Genomic DNA, 17,913 nt, shown 5'->3' with positions numbered 1-17,913 from the left:
CTGAAGAACATGATTATTGGACCTATGGAAGGCCATTACATTAAAGATTCTTTAGGGAAAAATCAATCTATGAACATCTGAGTTTAATCATGAATGCAAAAAATAAGTAAACTGCTTTTAAGAATTCTTTACATACCATGCTCTCACAGCTCTCCTTCTTTTAAATAACAGAATGATAATTCAAAGTTATATAAAATTATATAGACAACATACATAAAATGAATGAAAACACAAAATTATAGGCCAATAATTGCTTTAAAAAGAGACAAAAATATAAAGCCAGTGATTTTTTGTTTTTAGTAAATTTTGCCATTTATTTACTTTTGGTCTCATCGCTACATGAGGGCTTTCTCTAGTGGTGGCGAGTAGGGGCGACCCTCTAGTTGCGGTGTGGGCCTCTCACTGCGGTGGTTTCTTCTGTTGCAGGGCACGGGCTCTAGCACTTGGGCTGAGTAGCTGTGGAAGGGGCTTGGCTGCCCCACAGAGCACGGGATCTTCCTGAACCGGGGAGCGAACTTGTGTTCTCTGCACTGGCAGGTGGATTCTTAACCACCTGAATCACCAAGAAAGTCCTAAAGCCAGTTTTTTGAAAGCTTTTGGAAACTGATAATTAAGAAAAAAAAAAAAAAAGACTGTCCCTAAGGCATAAATCAATGAGAATATTGGGTAAAAGCCATCAAAAAGTACATAATTACAGTAATCTTTACCCTTTACAAAATTATTTCTCTCTGAATTCATTATAAATGGGGGTTACCTGGTAGCTTAACTGGTAAAGAATCTGCCTGCCACGCAGGAGACAGTTCAATTCCTGGAGAAGATATAGGTTACCCACTCTAGTATTCTTGGCTTCCCTGGTGGCTCAGACGGTAAAGAATCCACCTGCAATGTGGGAGACCTGGGTTCGATCCCTGGGTTGGAAAGATCCCCTGAGAGCATGGCAATCCATAGTATTCTTGCCCGGAGAATCGCCATTGACAGAGGAGCCTGGTGGGCTACGGCCCATGGGGTCACAAAGAGTCAGAAACGATTGACTGGCTAAGCACAGCGCAGCATCAAACCATTCATTCACTCATTAATATTTAATGAGCATCCATTATGAGTGAGGTGCTATGTTAGGCGTTGATGACAATAGTAAGTAAATAGTCCCTGTCCTCTCAAAGATCCTAGTTTAACAGAGGAGAAACTGTAAAGAAATTCCCCTAACACCTCAGTTTTATCAACCCAAGTTTTTACAATCATAGTATTTTTCACAAAGGTGTTTCTCCATGTAAGGCCTTTACACAAGGGAGCTCAATAATTACTAGTCACCTGCAGCCACAGACTAAGTGGGTATCTCTATGGAAAAGTGGTTTTCATATTGCAAGTTGCAACCTTTAGGAGGTCATGAAATCAGTTTTGACTACAACCAGCTAAAGACAATAAAATAGAATGGTTAAAACACCAGCACTCTGTGTTGCAAAGTATTGGTTAATGAAATGTTTGTTTCAGTACACAGAGAGGGCAAGTGGTTTTCTACTTTCCTAAATATAACCCCTCACTCACCCCAAACACATCCGTAAGCACAGCCATCTGATGCGGAAAGAAAAAGAAATTGCTAGGAATTACAAAGTTTAAACCATAAAAAATTTGCAGATGATGAACACCAAAGCAGAGCTAATCTAATCTAAAATGTGTGGGAGAGGCGCCTGTAGCAGATTGTGACTGTAGCAGTTTCCCAAAGAAGGTACCTGAAAAAGTTTTCAATGCAGAACACCGGTTTATTTAGAAGTAGGTATCATCTATAATTTTTACTCATTTCTCTTTAAATATGTGCTATTTGATTAACACTGTCTTTATGTTTTTCCCTAAGGCTTTATTTTCTGTAAGACTCTTTGTTATTTTTGTTTTTTAAAAAAATATTTATTTATTTTGGTTGCCCTGGGTCTTAGTTGGGGCATGTGGGATGGTTGTCGTACCATGCAGCTGTCGCTGTGCTGCACGGACTCTCTAGTTGGGCTGCATGGGCTCAGTACTTGTGATGCACGGGCTCAGTACTTGTGATGCACGGGCTCAGTACTTGTGGTGCATGGGCTCAGTACTGGTACATGGGCTCAGTACTTGTGGTGCACAGGCTCAGTACTTGTGGTGCACGGGCTCAGTACCTGTGGGGCACAGGCTCAGTACTGGTGAGGCACAGGCTCAGTACTGGTGGGGCACAGGCTCAGTACTGGTGGGGCACGGGCTCAGTACTGGTGCATGAGCTCAGTATTTGTGGTGCATGGGCTCCAGTGCACAAGGACCAGATAGCTGCAGCGTGTGGGCTTAGTTGCTCTGTGGTATGTAGCAACTTAGTTCTCCAACCAGGGATCTAACACATGTCCCCCTTGAACTCTGAGGCGGATTTTTAACCACTGGACCACCAGGGAATTTCCTTTTATATTGTTAATCTTAGTTTTACTTATCAGAGTACTTTTCTGAAATGTAGTCTCTGAAAGTTTATTGTAATGAATACTTACATCATTAATTAATCATGCTAATGATATTATTGCATCTTTCATTCAGCATTTTAAATAAAAATTTCCTTGATTCTAAAATATTGAAGAACATGACTGCACATAATCATACAATGTATGAATATAGTGAAATTTATAATTTTAACATACTAATCAAAAACTGTTTAATTATCTATTGTTGGACATTTAAGACACTTCCAGTTTTTACAATAATAAATAATGCTGTGATGTACACAAAGAACATAAAACCTTACTTGTTCTCAACAAGCACCTCATTGTTCCTTTAACTAAAATTACTGGATCAATTTTTTAAGGACTTTAACACAAATTACCATACCATTCTCTAGAAGGGATGGTCCATTTTCTACTTAAATGAGATTTCCCATTTAAGGGTACTTCTGCCAACACTTTAAAAACAACAAACAGACCTATGGCAATCTGCATTTCTTTTCTTAGGGGCTGTCCACTACTTCTTTCCACCTTTTCATCTAAAAGAGGAAGATACATTCTTTTGATAAGATATCTTTAAAAATTAAAGACACGGCTCCTTCTCATACATAACACAAATATTATTTATAAGGCTCAATATGATATGTGGACTTCCCTGGTGGTCCAGTGGTTAACAATCCGCCTGCCAGTGGAGGGGACACAGGTCCAATCCCTGGTCCAGGAAGACTCCACATGCCGTGGGCAACTGTGCGCCACAACCACTGAGCCCAAGTGCTACAACGGCCTTCACCCCGACTAGAAGAAAGTGCGGCAACAGAGATGAAGCACAGCCAAAGTTAGATGAAAAGTGAAATTATTTTTAAAAAAGCTCACTATAATACAGACCTTATGCTGACAGAGCTTACATTCTGTGTTAATTTTAAAACAAAAGCTTGCATATGTACCTCCAATTTTTTCTGGTATTTTTCACATTCCAACTGACACTGTGTGAGATTTCTTGCAGTCTCCTCTTGTAGAAGTTGAGCACGCTCACTTTCAAAAGATTTTATTTTACTTTGATGGAGAAATTCTGTTACTTTGCTTTCTGTACTAAGTTGTAGTTCTCTGTACCTGAAAAAAGAAAACAATTATGAAACAATAAAGAAATCCCAATTTATAGAAACATAAGCAGTACTTCTACCTGTTCAGTATCCCTATATTATTATTCATTTAATAACTTTCATTTCTTCAGCAAAGCTTTTGTAAATAATTTAGATGGTCATGTGTATGGAAATATGCTAAGTCCGGGAAACAAAACATACTGATTAAACTTCCTCTACTGCTCCCTTATTCCATTCTTCCCATTCCAAAATAGTTATTACCTATTATTATTATTTTGCAAGATAAGACACTTAAAATAAAAATGGTAAGAATAAGGTTCAGTTATTACTTAAAATGACTTAATTTCCATATATTTCATAGGCTTTCTTAAATTTATAGCATTGTTTCCAACCTTGCTATTTCATTTTAAGTCTAAATAATATTAAATGGAGAAGAATGGCATGAAATATATGCATTAACTTGCAACTCCTGAGACATATGTAAAATAAATGTTTAAGCTAGTAAATATATATTTGATTTTTATAAGAAAACGTAATGTACAAATTACAAAGATAAATATATAACAATAAGCAGTCTATTGCAATACAGATAAGAAACATTCTCTTCATTCCATAGGTATAACTAGTAATAAAAACATTTCCATTTAACCTATAAATCACTGCATATTATAGATTTGAAAATGCTTCAAGTTGACTACGTTCTAACAGAAAGCAAAACAAAAGCATAGTATGCTTTTTCAGGGAGTTATTATGAACCTGGTATAATGCTAGATGTTCCTAAAATTCATTTTTTTCAAATATTTATTGAGCTAGTCACCATGCCAGGCAAATATGTATATAGTGGAAGACAATTTTCTTCCCCCTTTAAAGAACTTATTTTTTGGCAGTTCCCTCGTGGTCTAGTGGTTAGGATTCGGCATTTTCACTGCCAGGGCCAGTCTTCAGTCCCTGGTCCAGGAACTGAGACCCTGGTTGGGGAACTGAAATCCCACAAGCTGCATGGTGTGCCAAAAAAAAAAAAGAACTTAGTTTTCTGGGGAAGAGATGCAAATAAATATGAAAATTCAATAGAACAAGATAAGTGCTTCAATAAGATAAACCCTAGGTTTGATGGGTACATACAGGAAGAAGAATTAACTCAGTTTGTGTAGATGTGTGTTTGAGTACACAGCAGGAAGAAGTCCAAGGTGGAAGTGCCCTAGAAGTAGAAACAAGAGGACATGCAGGCCAGAGAAGCAGAGAGTACAGTCTGTTTTATCCATGGCATCTCATTTAATTCCACAACTCTAGTAGGTATTTTGCAGATGAGAAATCAGAGGTTCAGAGATTAATTCATTTCTTCAAGGGGAAGAAGTTCCTGGTAGATTTCAGAGGGGGTCTCAAATCCAGCTATGTTTGACTCCACAGTAATGATCTTTCCACTATTACACAAGAATCTTAGCTGATATTTCTGAAGTCAGATAAACTTTCAAACGTGTTTTAAAGGACATCGCTTCACTCTTGTGACAAGAACATGTAAAACATAATCAGAGAAGACAGGCATTGGATTCTTGCTACAGGCTACTTCACTCTTGGTACTCTTGAATCTTTATTTACAAGTATGTCACATTCAGAGTGGTGGAAGTTCCATTCAAGCCTATTGGTACACATCACTTAATAAACAGCAAGGCTTTAAGGTGAATGTCAGCTTGTGTGTTTAACTTTTGGGGAAGGCCAGGCATTAACTATATATATATAAAAGAATAGCTAGGTCATATGGTCACTCAGGTTTTAAGCTTTTTGAGGAACTGCCAAACTGCTTTTCAGTGTGGTTGCACATTCTCACCAGCAATTACGAGGGTAGTAAGTCCTCCATATCCTTATCAAAACTTATCATTGTCTCTTTGACTACAGCCATCATCATGGATGTGAAGCAGTAAAAAAATTAGTCAAAAATTTATTAATTCAACAATTTACTGACATGAAAATGCCCTGAACTCCCTGGGGTAAACTGTCTTGTTAAATATAAATTTATAAAACTTATGAAATCCATACCTATTTGTATGCTAAACTATGGGGCACACTAGACCTTATTATTGAAATAAATACTAAGTCATTTGGAATGTGATATTTATCTTTAAAAGAGTTTGTTCTGAAAAAATTAAACTGCAAAGTTTGCCTTTTTACTATCCAGGACATTGTGAGTAATACTGAGGTCAATGCCAACTTCAAACAGGAAATGAAAGACTTAGCTTTTAGACGACACCTGCTCTTCTTGTTCATTATGTGGCACTTGAAAGTTTCTTTTAGCACTATTAATCTTCCCATTTTACTGCACAGTTAAGTACAATAGTGATTACCTAAAAATTTGAGGATATTAAGTTTAATAAAGTGACACTTACATGAACCAAATGATCATTCTAAAGGACTCATCTATTCTCATGTCATTTACACAGTAAAGGAAAATCTGCCTCAAATCATTATGCCTTTGTAATAATAGTTATTATTTTAACTTAAGTTGAACTGTGAAAATGCTTTAGAAACAGCGCTGCAAAGGCAGTTTCAGTGTGAGGAAGAGATGGCGACCAGGGTACAGGCTGACAATTCAGATGACTTCCTCCTATTTGTTTTGCTAATATAACCTGTCACATTTTACACTGTTGACTCAGACGTCTCATCTTCTTCTCATAACGTGAAACTTTTATTTGAATGAAGGCAATATTATTCATATGTTCGCAAGTTTATGTCTGACATTCTAATTCAGCATAATAACTTTAAGAGGTCACATTTCTTACAAAGTTTATCAGCATCTCCAGCTACAAAGCTACAGTCACCCCAGGTCCCTAGTTTGATTAGATAAGTCTTTACATTAGCTGGGTTTTTAGTTTGCATAAGACTTACTCATAAATCACACACTACTTTAAAAATAGTACTGTAAAGACCTAGAATGAACTATTTGCTCTTAAGGAATAGTCACTGCAACAGACTTTAAGCTGGACAAACAAGGAGAATTTCACCTGTGAAAAGGTGAAAAGGAGCAGTTAGACAGGGAACAAGAGTTAACCCATAAGAAGTGCTCTCGGCTACAGTGAATAAACTCCAAGCAGCATGGCATATCCTGCAATGCTGAGAAATAACTGCAGGAGGGACATCAACATAGAATTCTGTTCTCAGAAACAGGAGAGCTCATTTGAACAAAAGCACTAGATAAAACACTAAATAACAACAGATCTGCATAACAATATTTACATCAGCAGTCTTTACATATAAACTATGGTGAAAGTTTGCTCACCATACTCTGATGTATTAAGCCAAGCAATGTATGTCTACTCCCATCTCTATCAACAAGGTTATCACGGGTAAGAAGGTCAAAAGTGAAAGTGTTAGTCACTCGGGTCCAACTCTGCCCTCGGTCCATGGAATTCTCCAGGCAAGAATACTGGAGTGGATAGCCATTCCCTTCTCCAGGGGATCTTCCTGATCCAGGGATCAAACCCAGTCTTCCACATAGCAGGCAGATTCTTCACCATCTTGGGCCACCACCGTAGGCCCAAGAAAGTAAAAGACTGCTATAATTAATAATGTAGTGTTTACTCCAATGAGTAACAGCAGCTGATCTTTGAATTTTTATCCACAAAATGTTCATGGCTTCCCAAATATTAAAAGCAGATGTGGGACTTCTCTGGCAGTCAGTGGTTAAGACTTCATGCTTCCAATGTGGGGGCATCAGTTTGATCCCTGGTCAGGGAACTAAGATCTCACATATCCAGTGGTAAGGCTCCTGTAGTTAACCAGGACCAATAGGAAGTCCTTCCACTAAGAAATCCTGAGAGCTGGTCCAATTTAGAAGTAAGGCAGTGAAGCAGCTGAGGCAAGGCACATACAAGCAAGACTGGTAAAAGAAGCTAAGCAAAGTCATAGGATTTCCAGTTTCAGGCAGGTGTTCAGGGAGGGATTTTTAGTAGCTGGGCGTCAGTGAGATCAAGTTTTGAGAGGAACTCTGGGTCAATACAGAGAAAATACTTGTGGGGTTTATAAGAATACATGGGAGTAGGAAGTCATGGTTGAACCACTAAATCCTCTGTGTGGGGAGGGGAAATTAATTCTAAACTCCACAAGCAAATGGAGCACAGGCTGCTGATGAACTTTCTACATGTGAAAAAATAAAAATAAAACAAACAAACAAAAAAGTGCCCAGAAACAGAGATGGGCCTGAAACTTCAGATAGGGATTATACTGTGGGAAACTGGATTAGACAGGGACAGAAGCTGTCATCTCTGATCAACTGAGAATCAATTTTGTTTACACGGGTGGGACACCAATCCCATTTTACTCTGGTGTTTCAGGCTCCTCCTCCTTATTCTTTCAACAGGCTTCACTGTGTTGATGTTCAGTTTCCTTTGAAGTATTCATTTTGATTGAACTGATAAGTAATCTGTACCTTAACTACTTTCTGTACCTTAACTACTAGCCTGCGATGGGAATAAAACTTATTTCCATTCTGTTTAGAGAGAATTTCGGTTGTACTTCTAGACCTGTTTCACTTGTATTACTAGCCCTGAACCACATGCTGAAAATGCTTCTGGATGAGTCACTGACAGTTAACCAAACCCGCCGAATCATTCTGCTAATTAAGAATTGAGGGAAAACACACACACACAAACCTGTTCGTTTGGATTTTCTGCTTCTGTGAACTGAGAAAAGGCTAATTATCTTAGGTTAAAGATACTAAACCACTGATTTTTCAATTATCCCTAAAGGTTTTCTTGCTCTCAACAGTATCTATCTGTATATCTATATTTATAGATCTGTACCTAATCTTGTATTAACTAGTATTATTTGTTGTTGGTGTTCAGTCACTAAGTATTGTCCGACTCTTTGTCACCCTGTGGACTGCAGCACGCCAAGCTTCCCTGTACTTCACTATCTCCCAGAGTCTGAGCAAACTCATGTCCATTGAGTCACTGATGCCATCCAACCATCTTGTCCTCTGACGTCCCCTTCTCCTCCTGCCCTCAATCTTTCCCAGCATCAGGGTCTTTTCCAATGAATTGGCTCTTCACATCAGGTGAACAAAGTACTGGAGCTTCACCATCAGTCCTTCCAATGATATGCATTTAAATATCTAGTATTATATCAATTACATATTTAAAACATGAGTATGGAGTATGCTTTTTATTTTCTCTTTCAAATTGGCTGTTTTATATAGGGTTAACTTTCTATTAACCAGAATATTTCCTTTTGTGTGTGTGTGAGTGTGAGTGTGTGTGTGGGCATGCCACATGGCATGCAGGATCTTAGTTCCCTGACCAGGGATTGAACCTATGCCCCTGCAATGGAAGCATGAAGTCTTAACCACTGGACCACCAGGGAAGTCCCAACCAGAATATTTCATTCCACAACATCTAATTCATTTAAAAATATTTATTGTGTACCTAAGTGTGCCAGGTTCTATTAGGATAGCAGAGAAGCACAAATTGAATTACTACTCTAAGGAACTCACATTATAATGATGTGAGAAAGGCAAACAACTGTAAAGTGATATGGTAATAAATTATAATAATAATAATAATAATAGAGTAGTAAGGGAATGATGGAGATGTCAGAGATGGTGTTATTTTAAAGGGGTTGGGCAGAGAAGGTATCTCTCTGTTAAGGTGGTATTTGAGCAAAGACATGTGTACCAAGAGTTTACCAAAACCTGTATTTTAGAACTAAAGTAAGTGAATGATAAAAAAAAAAATACTGGCCATGCATCATATTCAAGACTTTAAAAGAATAAAGACTTTTCTTTTTAAAGAAGAGATACAATGTCAAACATATGAAGACAATAAAAGTCCCTCACAATGATTTGAAACTTGGTATCTTAAACCAGTAGTTAAAATTACCTACTCAAACCATACTAATGGATTTACTAGACAGTCTCATCTATACAAATTGTAAATAAAACAAAGAGAACTAAATTTTTAACAAATGCACCAGCGACATCAGGATAAGTGCTACTACTTCACAAGGTTGGGAATAGACACTTAAGTGAACGAACAATTTGATCACTGTTTAAGAAATACTTTGGATTTACTTTTATTCTGAGGTAATCTATAAGCCACATGAGAAATGTCTTCTCATCATTTAACCAAAATGGCTTTACAATTTTTGTGTTGATTATACAAATAATAGATTATAGAATTTTAGCAAATATGGAAAACAGAAAAAAATGTCAATCATAAGCTTATAATAATAACTACTGTTTCTATTTTCATATATCTCCTTCTTCTCTGCACAAGCAAGTATTTTCAAGGTTTTAATTTTTTATTTTTTTATTGAAGGATAATTGCTTTACAAAATTTTGTTTTTTGCTGTCAAACCTCAAAATGAATCAGCCATAGGTATACATATACCCCCTCCCTTTTGAACCTCCCTCCCATCTCCCTCCCTGTCCCATCCCTCTAGGCTGACACAGAGCCCCTGTTTGAGTTTCCTGAGCCAGACAGCAAATTCCTCTTGGCTATCTATTTTACATATGGTGATGTAAATTTCCATGTTACTCTCTCCAAACATCTCACCCTCTTCTCCAATCTCCCCATGTCCATAAGTATATTCTCTATGTCTGTTTCTCTGTGGCTGCCCTGTAAATGAGTTCTTCAGTACCATTCATCTAGATTCCGTATTTTTTGTGTTAGAATACAATATTTATCTTTCTCTTTTCTTTTTATTTATTTTTTATTTTTTTATTTTTATTTTTTATCTTTCTCTTTCTGACCCACATCACTCTGTGTTATAGGCTCTAGGTTCATCCATCTCATCAGAACTGACTCAAATGTGTTCCTTTTTATGGCTGAGTAATATTCCCTTGGACTGCACGGAGATCCAACCAGTCCATCCTAAAGGAGGTCAGTCCTGGGTGTTCATTGGAAGGACTGATGCTGAAGCTGAAACTCCAGTACTTTGGGCACCTCATGCGAAGAGTTGACTCATTGGAAAAGACCCTGATGCTGGGAGGGATTGGGGGCAAGAGGAGAAGGGGACGACAGAGGATGAGATGGCTGGATGGCATCACCGACTCGATGGACATGAGTTTGAGTAAACTCTGGGAGTTGGTGATGGACAGGGAGGCCTGGTGTGCTGCGATTCATAGGGTCACAAAGAGTCGGACACAACTGAGCGACTGAACTGAACTGAATATTCCACTGTGTATATGTACCACTACTTCTTTACCCATTCATCTGCTGATGGATATCTAGGTTGCTTCCAAGTTCTAGCTATTGTAAATAGTGCTGCAACAAACAATGGGATACATGTATCTTTTTCAATTTTGGTTTCCTCAGAGTATATGCCTGAGGGTATATGCCTTAGGAGTAGGATTGCTGGGTCATATGGTGGTTTTATTACTAGTTTTTTTTAAGAGAATCTCCATACTGTCTTCCATAGTGGCTGTATCAATTTACATTCCCACCAATAGTGCAAGACCATTCCCTTTTCTCCACACTGTCTCCAGCATTTATTGTTTGTGGACTTTTTGATGATGGCCATTCTGACCGGTGTGAGGTGATATTTCATTGTACTTTTGATTTTCATTTCTTTAATAATGAGCAATGTTGAGCATCTTTGCATGTGTTTGTTAGCCATTTGTATGTCTTCTTTGGAGAAATGTCTGTTTAGGGATTTTTCTCACTTTTTGAACGGGTTGTTTGTTTTTCTGGCATTGAGTTCTATGAGCTGTTTGTATATTTTGGAAATTAATCCTTTCTCAGTTGTTTCATTTGCTATTATTTCTTCTATTCTGAGGGTTGTCTTTTCATCTTGCTTATAATTTCCTTTGCTGTGCAAAAGCTTTTAAGTTTAATCAGGTCCCACTTGCATAATTTTGTTTTTATTTCTGTTACTCTAGGAGGTGGGTCACAGAGGATCTTGCTTTGATTTATGTCAGAGTGTTTTACCTATGTTTTCCTCCAAGAGTTTCATAGTTTCTGGTGTTACATTTAGGTCTTTAATCCATCTTGAGTTTATCTTTGTCTATAGTGTTAGGAAGTGTTCTAATTTCATTCTTTTGCATGTAGCTGTCCAGTTGTCCCAGCACCATTTATTGAAGAGGTTGTCTTTGCCCCATTGTATATTCTTGCCTTCTTTCACAAAAATTAAGGTACCTGTAAGTGCATGGGTTTATTTCTGGGCTTTCTATCTTGTTCCATTGGTTTATATTTCTGTTTTGGTGCCAGGACCATACTGTCTTGATGACTGTGCTTTGTAGTATAATCTGAAATCAGGAAAGTTGATTCCTCCATCTCCATTCTTCTTTCTCAAGACTACTTTGGCTATTCGGGGTCTTATTGACTATGCCAAAGCCTTTGACTGTGTGGATCACAGTAAACTGTGGAAAATTCTGAAAGAGATGGGAATACCAGACCACCTGATCCACTTCTTGAGAAACCTATATGCAGGTCAGGAAGCAACAGTTAGAACTGGACATGGAACAACAGAGTGGTTCCAAATAGGAAAAGGAGCACGTCAAGGCTGTATATTGTCACCCTGCTTATTTAACTTATATGCAGAGTACATCATGAGAAACGCTGGGCTGGAAGAAGCACAAGCTGGAATCAAGACTGCCAGGAGAAATATCAATAACCTCAGATATGCAGATGACACCACCCTTATGGCAGAAAGTTAAGAGGAACTAAAAAGTCTCTTGATGAAAGTCAAAGAGGAGAGTGAAAAAGTTGGCTTAAAGCTCAACATTCAGAAAACTAAGATCATGGCATCTGGTCCCATCACTTCATGGGAAATAGATGGGGAAACAGTGGAAGCAGTGTCAGACTTTATTTTTTTGGGCTCCAAAATACCTGCAGATGGTGATTGCAGCCGTGAAATTAAAAGACGCTTACTCCTTGGAAGGAAAGTTATGACCAACCTAGACAGCATATTAAAAGCAGAGATGTTACTTTGCCAACAAAGGTCTATCTAGTCAAGGCTATGGTTTTTCCAGTGGTCATGTATGGATGTGAGAGCTGGACTGTGAAGAAAGCTGAGTGCCAAAAAATTGATGCTTTTGAACTGTGGTGTTGGAGAAGACTGTTGGGAGTCCCTTGGACTGCAAGGAGATCCAACCAGTCCACTCTAAAGGAGATCAGTCCTGGGTGTTCATTGGAAGGACTGATGTTGAAACTGAAACTTCAATACTTTGGGCACCTCATGCGAAGAGCTGACTCATTGGAAAAGACCCTGATGCTGGGAGAGGTTGGGGGCAGGAGGAGAAGGGGACGACAGAGGATGAGATGGCTGGATGGCATCACCGACTCGATGGGCATGGGTTTGGGTAGACTCCGGGAGTTGGTGATGGACAGAGAGGCCTGGCGTGCTGTGATTCATAGGGTTGCAAAGAGTTGGACACGACTGAGTGACTGAACTGATCTGAACTGAACTGATGTTGAGGTATGCTATGCCCAGTTTTTGAAGAGTTTTCATCATAAATGGGTGCTGAATTTTGTCAAAGGCTTTTTCTACATCTATTGAGATTATAATATGTTTTTTGTCTTTCAGTTTGTTAATATGGTGTATCACATTGATTCATTTGTGTATATTGAAGAATCCTTGCATTTCTGGGATAACCCCAACTGATCACAGTGTATGAGCTTTTTGATATGTTCCTGAATTCTGCTTGCTAAAATTTTGTTAAGGATTTTTGCATCTATGTTCAACAGTGATATTGGCCTGTAGTTTTCTTTTTTTGTGTTGTCTTTGTCTGTTTTTTTTAATCAGGGTGATGGTGGCCTCATTGAATGAGTTTGGAAGTATTCCTTCATCTGCAATTTTTTGAAAGAGTTTTAGAAGGACAGGCATTAGCTCTTCTCTAAATGTTTGATAAAATTCTTCTGTGAAGCCATCTGGTCCTGGGCTTTTGTTTTTTGGGAGATTTTTGATCACAGCTTCAATTTCACTGCTTGTAATTGGGTTGTTCATAATTTCTATTTCTACTTGGTTCAGTCTTGGAAGATTGAACTTTTCTAAGAATCTGTCCATTTCTTCAGGTTATCCACTTTATTTCCATATAAATATTCATAAAGATCTCTTAAATTCCTTTGCACTTCTGCACTGTCTTTTGTAGCATCTCCTTTTTATTTCTAATTTTGTTGATTTGATTCTTCTCGTTTTTTTCCTTGATGAGTCTGGCTAAATGTTTGTCAATTTTGCTTATCTTCTCAAAGAATCAGCTTTTAGTTTTATTAATCTTTACAATTGTTTCCTTCATTTCTTTTTCTTTTATTTGTTTGGATCTTTATGATTTCTTTCCTTCTACTAACTTTGGGTTTTTTTTTCGTTCTTCTTTTTCCAGTTGTTTTAGGTGCAAAGTTAGATTGTCTATTTGATGTTTTTCTCGTTTCTTGAGGTAGGATTGTGTTGCTATAAATTTCCCTCTTATAACTGCTTTTGCTGCATCCCATAGGTTTTGAGTTGTCGTGTTTTCATTGTCATTTGTTTCTAGAAATTTTTTGATTTCCCTTTTGATTTCTTCAGTAACTGGTTGGTTATTTAGAACTGTGTTGTTTAATCTCCATGTGTTTGTGTTTCTTACAGTTTTTTTTTTTGTTGCAATTGATATCTAGTCTCATAGCATTGTTTTCAGAGAAGATGCTTGATACTATTTCAGTTTTCTTAAATTTACTGAGGTTTGATATATTATGCAAGATGTGGCCTATTCTGAAGAATGTTCCATGTGCACTTGAGAAGGTGTATTCTTCTGCATTTGGATGGGATATCCTGAAGATAATGATGAGATCCATCTCATCTAATGTATGATTTAAGATTTGTGTTTCCTTATTAATTTTCTGTTTTGATGATCTGTCCATTGGTGTGAGTGAGGTGTTAAAGTCTCCTACTATTATTGTGTTACTGTCAATTTCTCCTTTTATGTATGCTAGTGTTTGTCTTATGTATTGAGGTGCTCCTATGTTGGGTGCATAGATATTTACAATCATTATGTCTTCCTCTTGAATTGATCCCTTGATCATTAATGTAGTGTTCTTCCTTATCATTTGCAATCTTTATTTTAAGGTCTATTTTGTCTGATATGAGGGTTGCTACTCCAGCTTTCTTTTGTTTCCCATGTGCATGGAATATACCTTTCCATCCTCTCACTTTCAGTCTATATGTGTCTTGAGGTCTCCCGTGGGTTTCTTGTAGACAGCATCTATATGGGTCTTGTTTTTGTATCCATTCAGCCAGTCTGTCTTTTGGTTGAACCATTTAATCCATTTACATTTAAAGTAATTACTGATATGTATGTTCCTATTGCCATTTTAATTGTTTGGGGTTGATTTTGTAGATCGTTTCTCTTCTCTTGTATTTCTTGACTACATAAGTCCCTTTAACATTTGTTGTAAAGCTGGTTTGGTGGTACTGAATTCTCTTAACTTCTGCTTGTCTTAAAAGCTTTTTATTTCTCCATCAATTCTGAATGAGATCCTTGCTGGGTACAGTAATGTTGGTTGTAGGTTTTTCCCTTTCTGCACTTTAAATATATCCTGCCATTCCCTTCTGGCCTGCAGAGTTTCTGCTGAAAGGTCAGCTGTTAAGAGTATGGGGTTTTCCTTGTATGTTACTTGTTGCTTTCCCCTGGCTGCTCTTAAGTCTTTCTTTGTGTTTAGTCTGTTAGTTTGATTAGTGTGTGTCTTGGTGTTTTTCTCCTTGGGTTTATCCTGTATGGGACTCTTTGTGCCTCTTGGACTTGATTGACTATTTCCTTTTCCATGTTGGGGAAATTTTCAACTATAATCTCTTCAAAGACTTTCTCATACCCTTTCTTTTTCTCTTCTTCTGGGACTTCTTTGGATCTATAATTTGAATGTTGGTGTGTTTGCTATTATCCCAGAGGTCTCTGAGACTATCCTCAGTCTTTTCATTCTTTTTACTTTATTCTGCTCTTCATAAATTATTTCCATCATTTTATCTTTCAGCTCACTGATTCGTTCTTCTGCTTTGGATATTCTGCTATTGACTCCTTCTAGAGTATTTTTAATTCCAGTAATTGTGTTGTTTATCTCTGTAGGTCTTTGTTAATTGATTCTTGCATTTTCTCCATTTCGTTTTCAAGGTTTTTGATCATCTTTACTATCATTATTCTGAGTTCTTTTCAGGTGGTTTGCCTATTTCCTCTTCATTTATTTGGACTTCTGTGTTTCCAGTTTGTTTCTTCACTTGTGTAGTATTTCTCTGCCTTTCCATTATTTTTTTAACTTGTTGTGCTTGAGTTCTCCTTTTCCCAGGCTTCAAGGTTGAATTCTTTCTTCCTTTTGGTTTCTGCCCTCAGCAGCAAGGTTGGCCCAGTGGTTTGTGAAAGCTTCGTACAGGGTGAGATTTGTGCTTTTTTGTTTATTTGCTTTCCCTCTGATGGGCAAGGCTGAGTGAGGTGGTAATCCTGTCTGCTGATGATTGGGTTTGTGTTTTTGTTTTGTTTGTTGTTTAGATGAAGTGTCCTGCACAGGGTGCTACTGGTGGTTGGGTGATGCCAGATCTTGTATTCGGGTGGTTTCCGTTGTGTTAGTTCTCACTATTTGATACTCCCTAGGGTTAGTTCTCAGGCAGTCTAGGGTCTTGGAGTCAGGCTGCCACTCCAAAGGCTCAGGACTTGATCTCTGGTCAGAAACGAAGATTCCACAAGTGGTTTGTTATGGCGTTAAGTGAGTTTAAAACAAATATCCAAAAACGGGAAACCAAAGGTGAACCCCAGACAAACGGCAGTTACAAAATCAGGCAAATAATAATTAAAATAATGTAATATACACATATACATATCCACCCATGAGCAAAGTCAAAACAGTCCAACAAAAATAAATTATAGTAGATTGACCTGGTGAACAAAGGAAATAAAGAATTATACCAGTTAAGAACAAAACTAACTAAAACAAAAACTGGAAGATTTTAATTTAAATTCTATATCACATCCATCCTTAGGGAAAAACTTCAAATATTAGAAGTAAACATTTGCTTGCTCAGTCGCTTTAGTCATGTCTAATTCTCTGCGACCCCATGGATTATAGCACACCAGGCTCCTCTGTCCATGTGATTTTCCAGGCAAGAATACTGGAGTGGGTTGCCATTTCCTTCTCCAAGGGATCTTCCCGATCCAGGGATCAAATCCACATCTCCTTATGTCTCCCGCATTGGTAGGCGGGTTCTTTACCACTAGTGCCACCTCGGAAGCTCCAAGTAAAGATTAAAGACCTCCTGTTTACCACTTTTCTATGCATCTTCATTGAGGTTTTCTTTCTTTTTTTAAACAATACATGTACACAGGAAGATATATCAATCTCCTTTTTTTTTTTTTTAATGGCAGCATGTCACATACACTCTGTAAACTATTTTTCATCTAAGAATATTGGGATCTTTCCATGTCTCTACTTCATTCTTTCCATTTTCTATGTAGCAGATCACAATGTGGACATAATCATTTAATTAATTCCCAAATTCATTTATTTTGTACTAAACTGATGACCATTTAGATTATTTCCAATTTTTGTAATTACACAGAGTGCTTCAAAGATGATCTTAAATAATGCCTCCAGTTCATGAGTGAATTTTTTTTTTTTTTCATATTGTAGTGGTTTTTGTCATACATTGACATGAATCAGCCATGGGAGTGAATGTTTTTCTAAGAACGATCATGAAGTAGAACTGTTGAATCAAAGGATTTTAAATTTTAAGACATACTGCCCTCCCAAGTGGCAATATCAATTAAAAATGGTCCCACAGGTGTATGAAATATGGTTTCTCACCAATTTTTGATCTTATCATATATAAACATGCTTGGTATGTACATTCTATATGTAATCACACCTTCATATAGAATTTGCTATCCTTTTACCCCTCAATAGAATGTAAAATTCTTCCTATGCTAACCCTTTTTAAGTGTTATTTTTATTGGCCCCATAATTTTCCATTCTTAATTATTCCTCGATTGTCAAGATATTTAGCCCTTCCCCAATTTCTCAATTCATTTTTTATACTAATAGTAGTGCCCAGTTTATTCACCCATCCAAAGCAATGAGTTTAAGTATGATTTTCCAAAAACAAATACATCTTTGAAGGAAGAAAGCTCTTATAATTAAAGGCTACTCTAAGGATTGTGCTAAAAAGTAACTATACTGAGCAATGACTGAACGTTGGGGAAAGCATTGTATGAGCCCCAAAAGTGCCTACTTTGTGGAGGATATTATCATTCAGGTCCATATATTCTATTGTGTTTGTTTAAAAAATACAAGTTTGATTCATTACTTACATACATATTTAGACATGTATTATAGATATATCCAAAATCACATAAGAACATGAAAAGTGTGCATCCTGGCGAAATGGTATTACTGTAGGTAACGGTATCTGGGAGATGTGAAAGGTTGGAAAGA

General features: G+C 37.3%; 1 protein-coding gene across 3 annotated transcripts in view; it reads right to left on the bottom strand.

Annotated features, from left to right (window-relative positions):
• Nucleotides 1–17,913, bottom strand: part of PIBF1 (progesterone immunomodulatory binding factor 1) — a 222,750-nt gene that overhangs the window by 95,712 nt on the left and 109,125 nt on the right. For all 3 annotated transcript variants that reach the window (XR_009691357.1, XM_061133609.1, XM_061133610.1), the window contains one exon: nucleotides 3,386–3,551. Coding sequence is in view for 2 of the 3 variants with exons in the window: in XM_061133609.1 (XP_060989592.1) it covers nucleotides 3,386–3,551 (166 nt within the window). In the remaining variant the exon portion in view is untranslated. The remainder of the gene's footprint in view (nucleotides 1–3,385; nucleotides 3,552–17,913) is intronic.

The sequence above is a fragment of the Dama dama genome, chromosome 30 (genome assembly GCF_033118175.1).
Source record: "Dama dama isolate Ldn47 chromosome 30, ASM3311817v1, whole genome shotgun sequence".
NCBI lineage: Eukaryota > Metazoa > Chordata > Mammalia > Artiodactyla > Cervidae > Dama > Dama dama.
The sequence above is the reverse complement of the archived record's forward strand: the minus strand, read 5'-3'. Positions and strand labels throughout refer to the sequence as shown.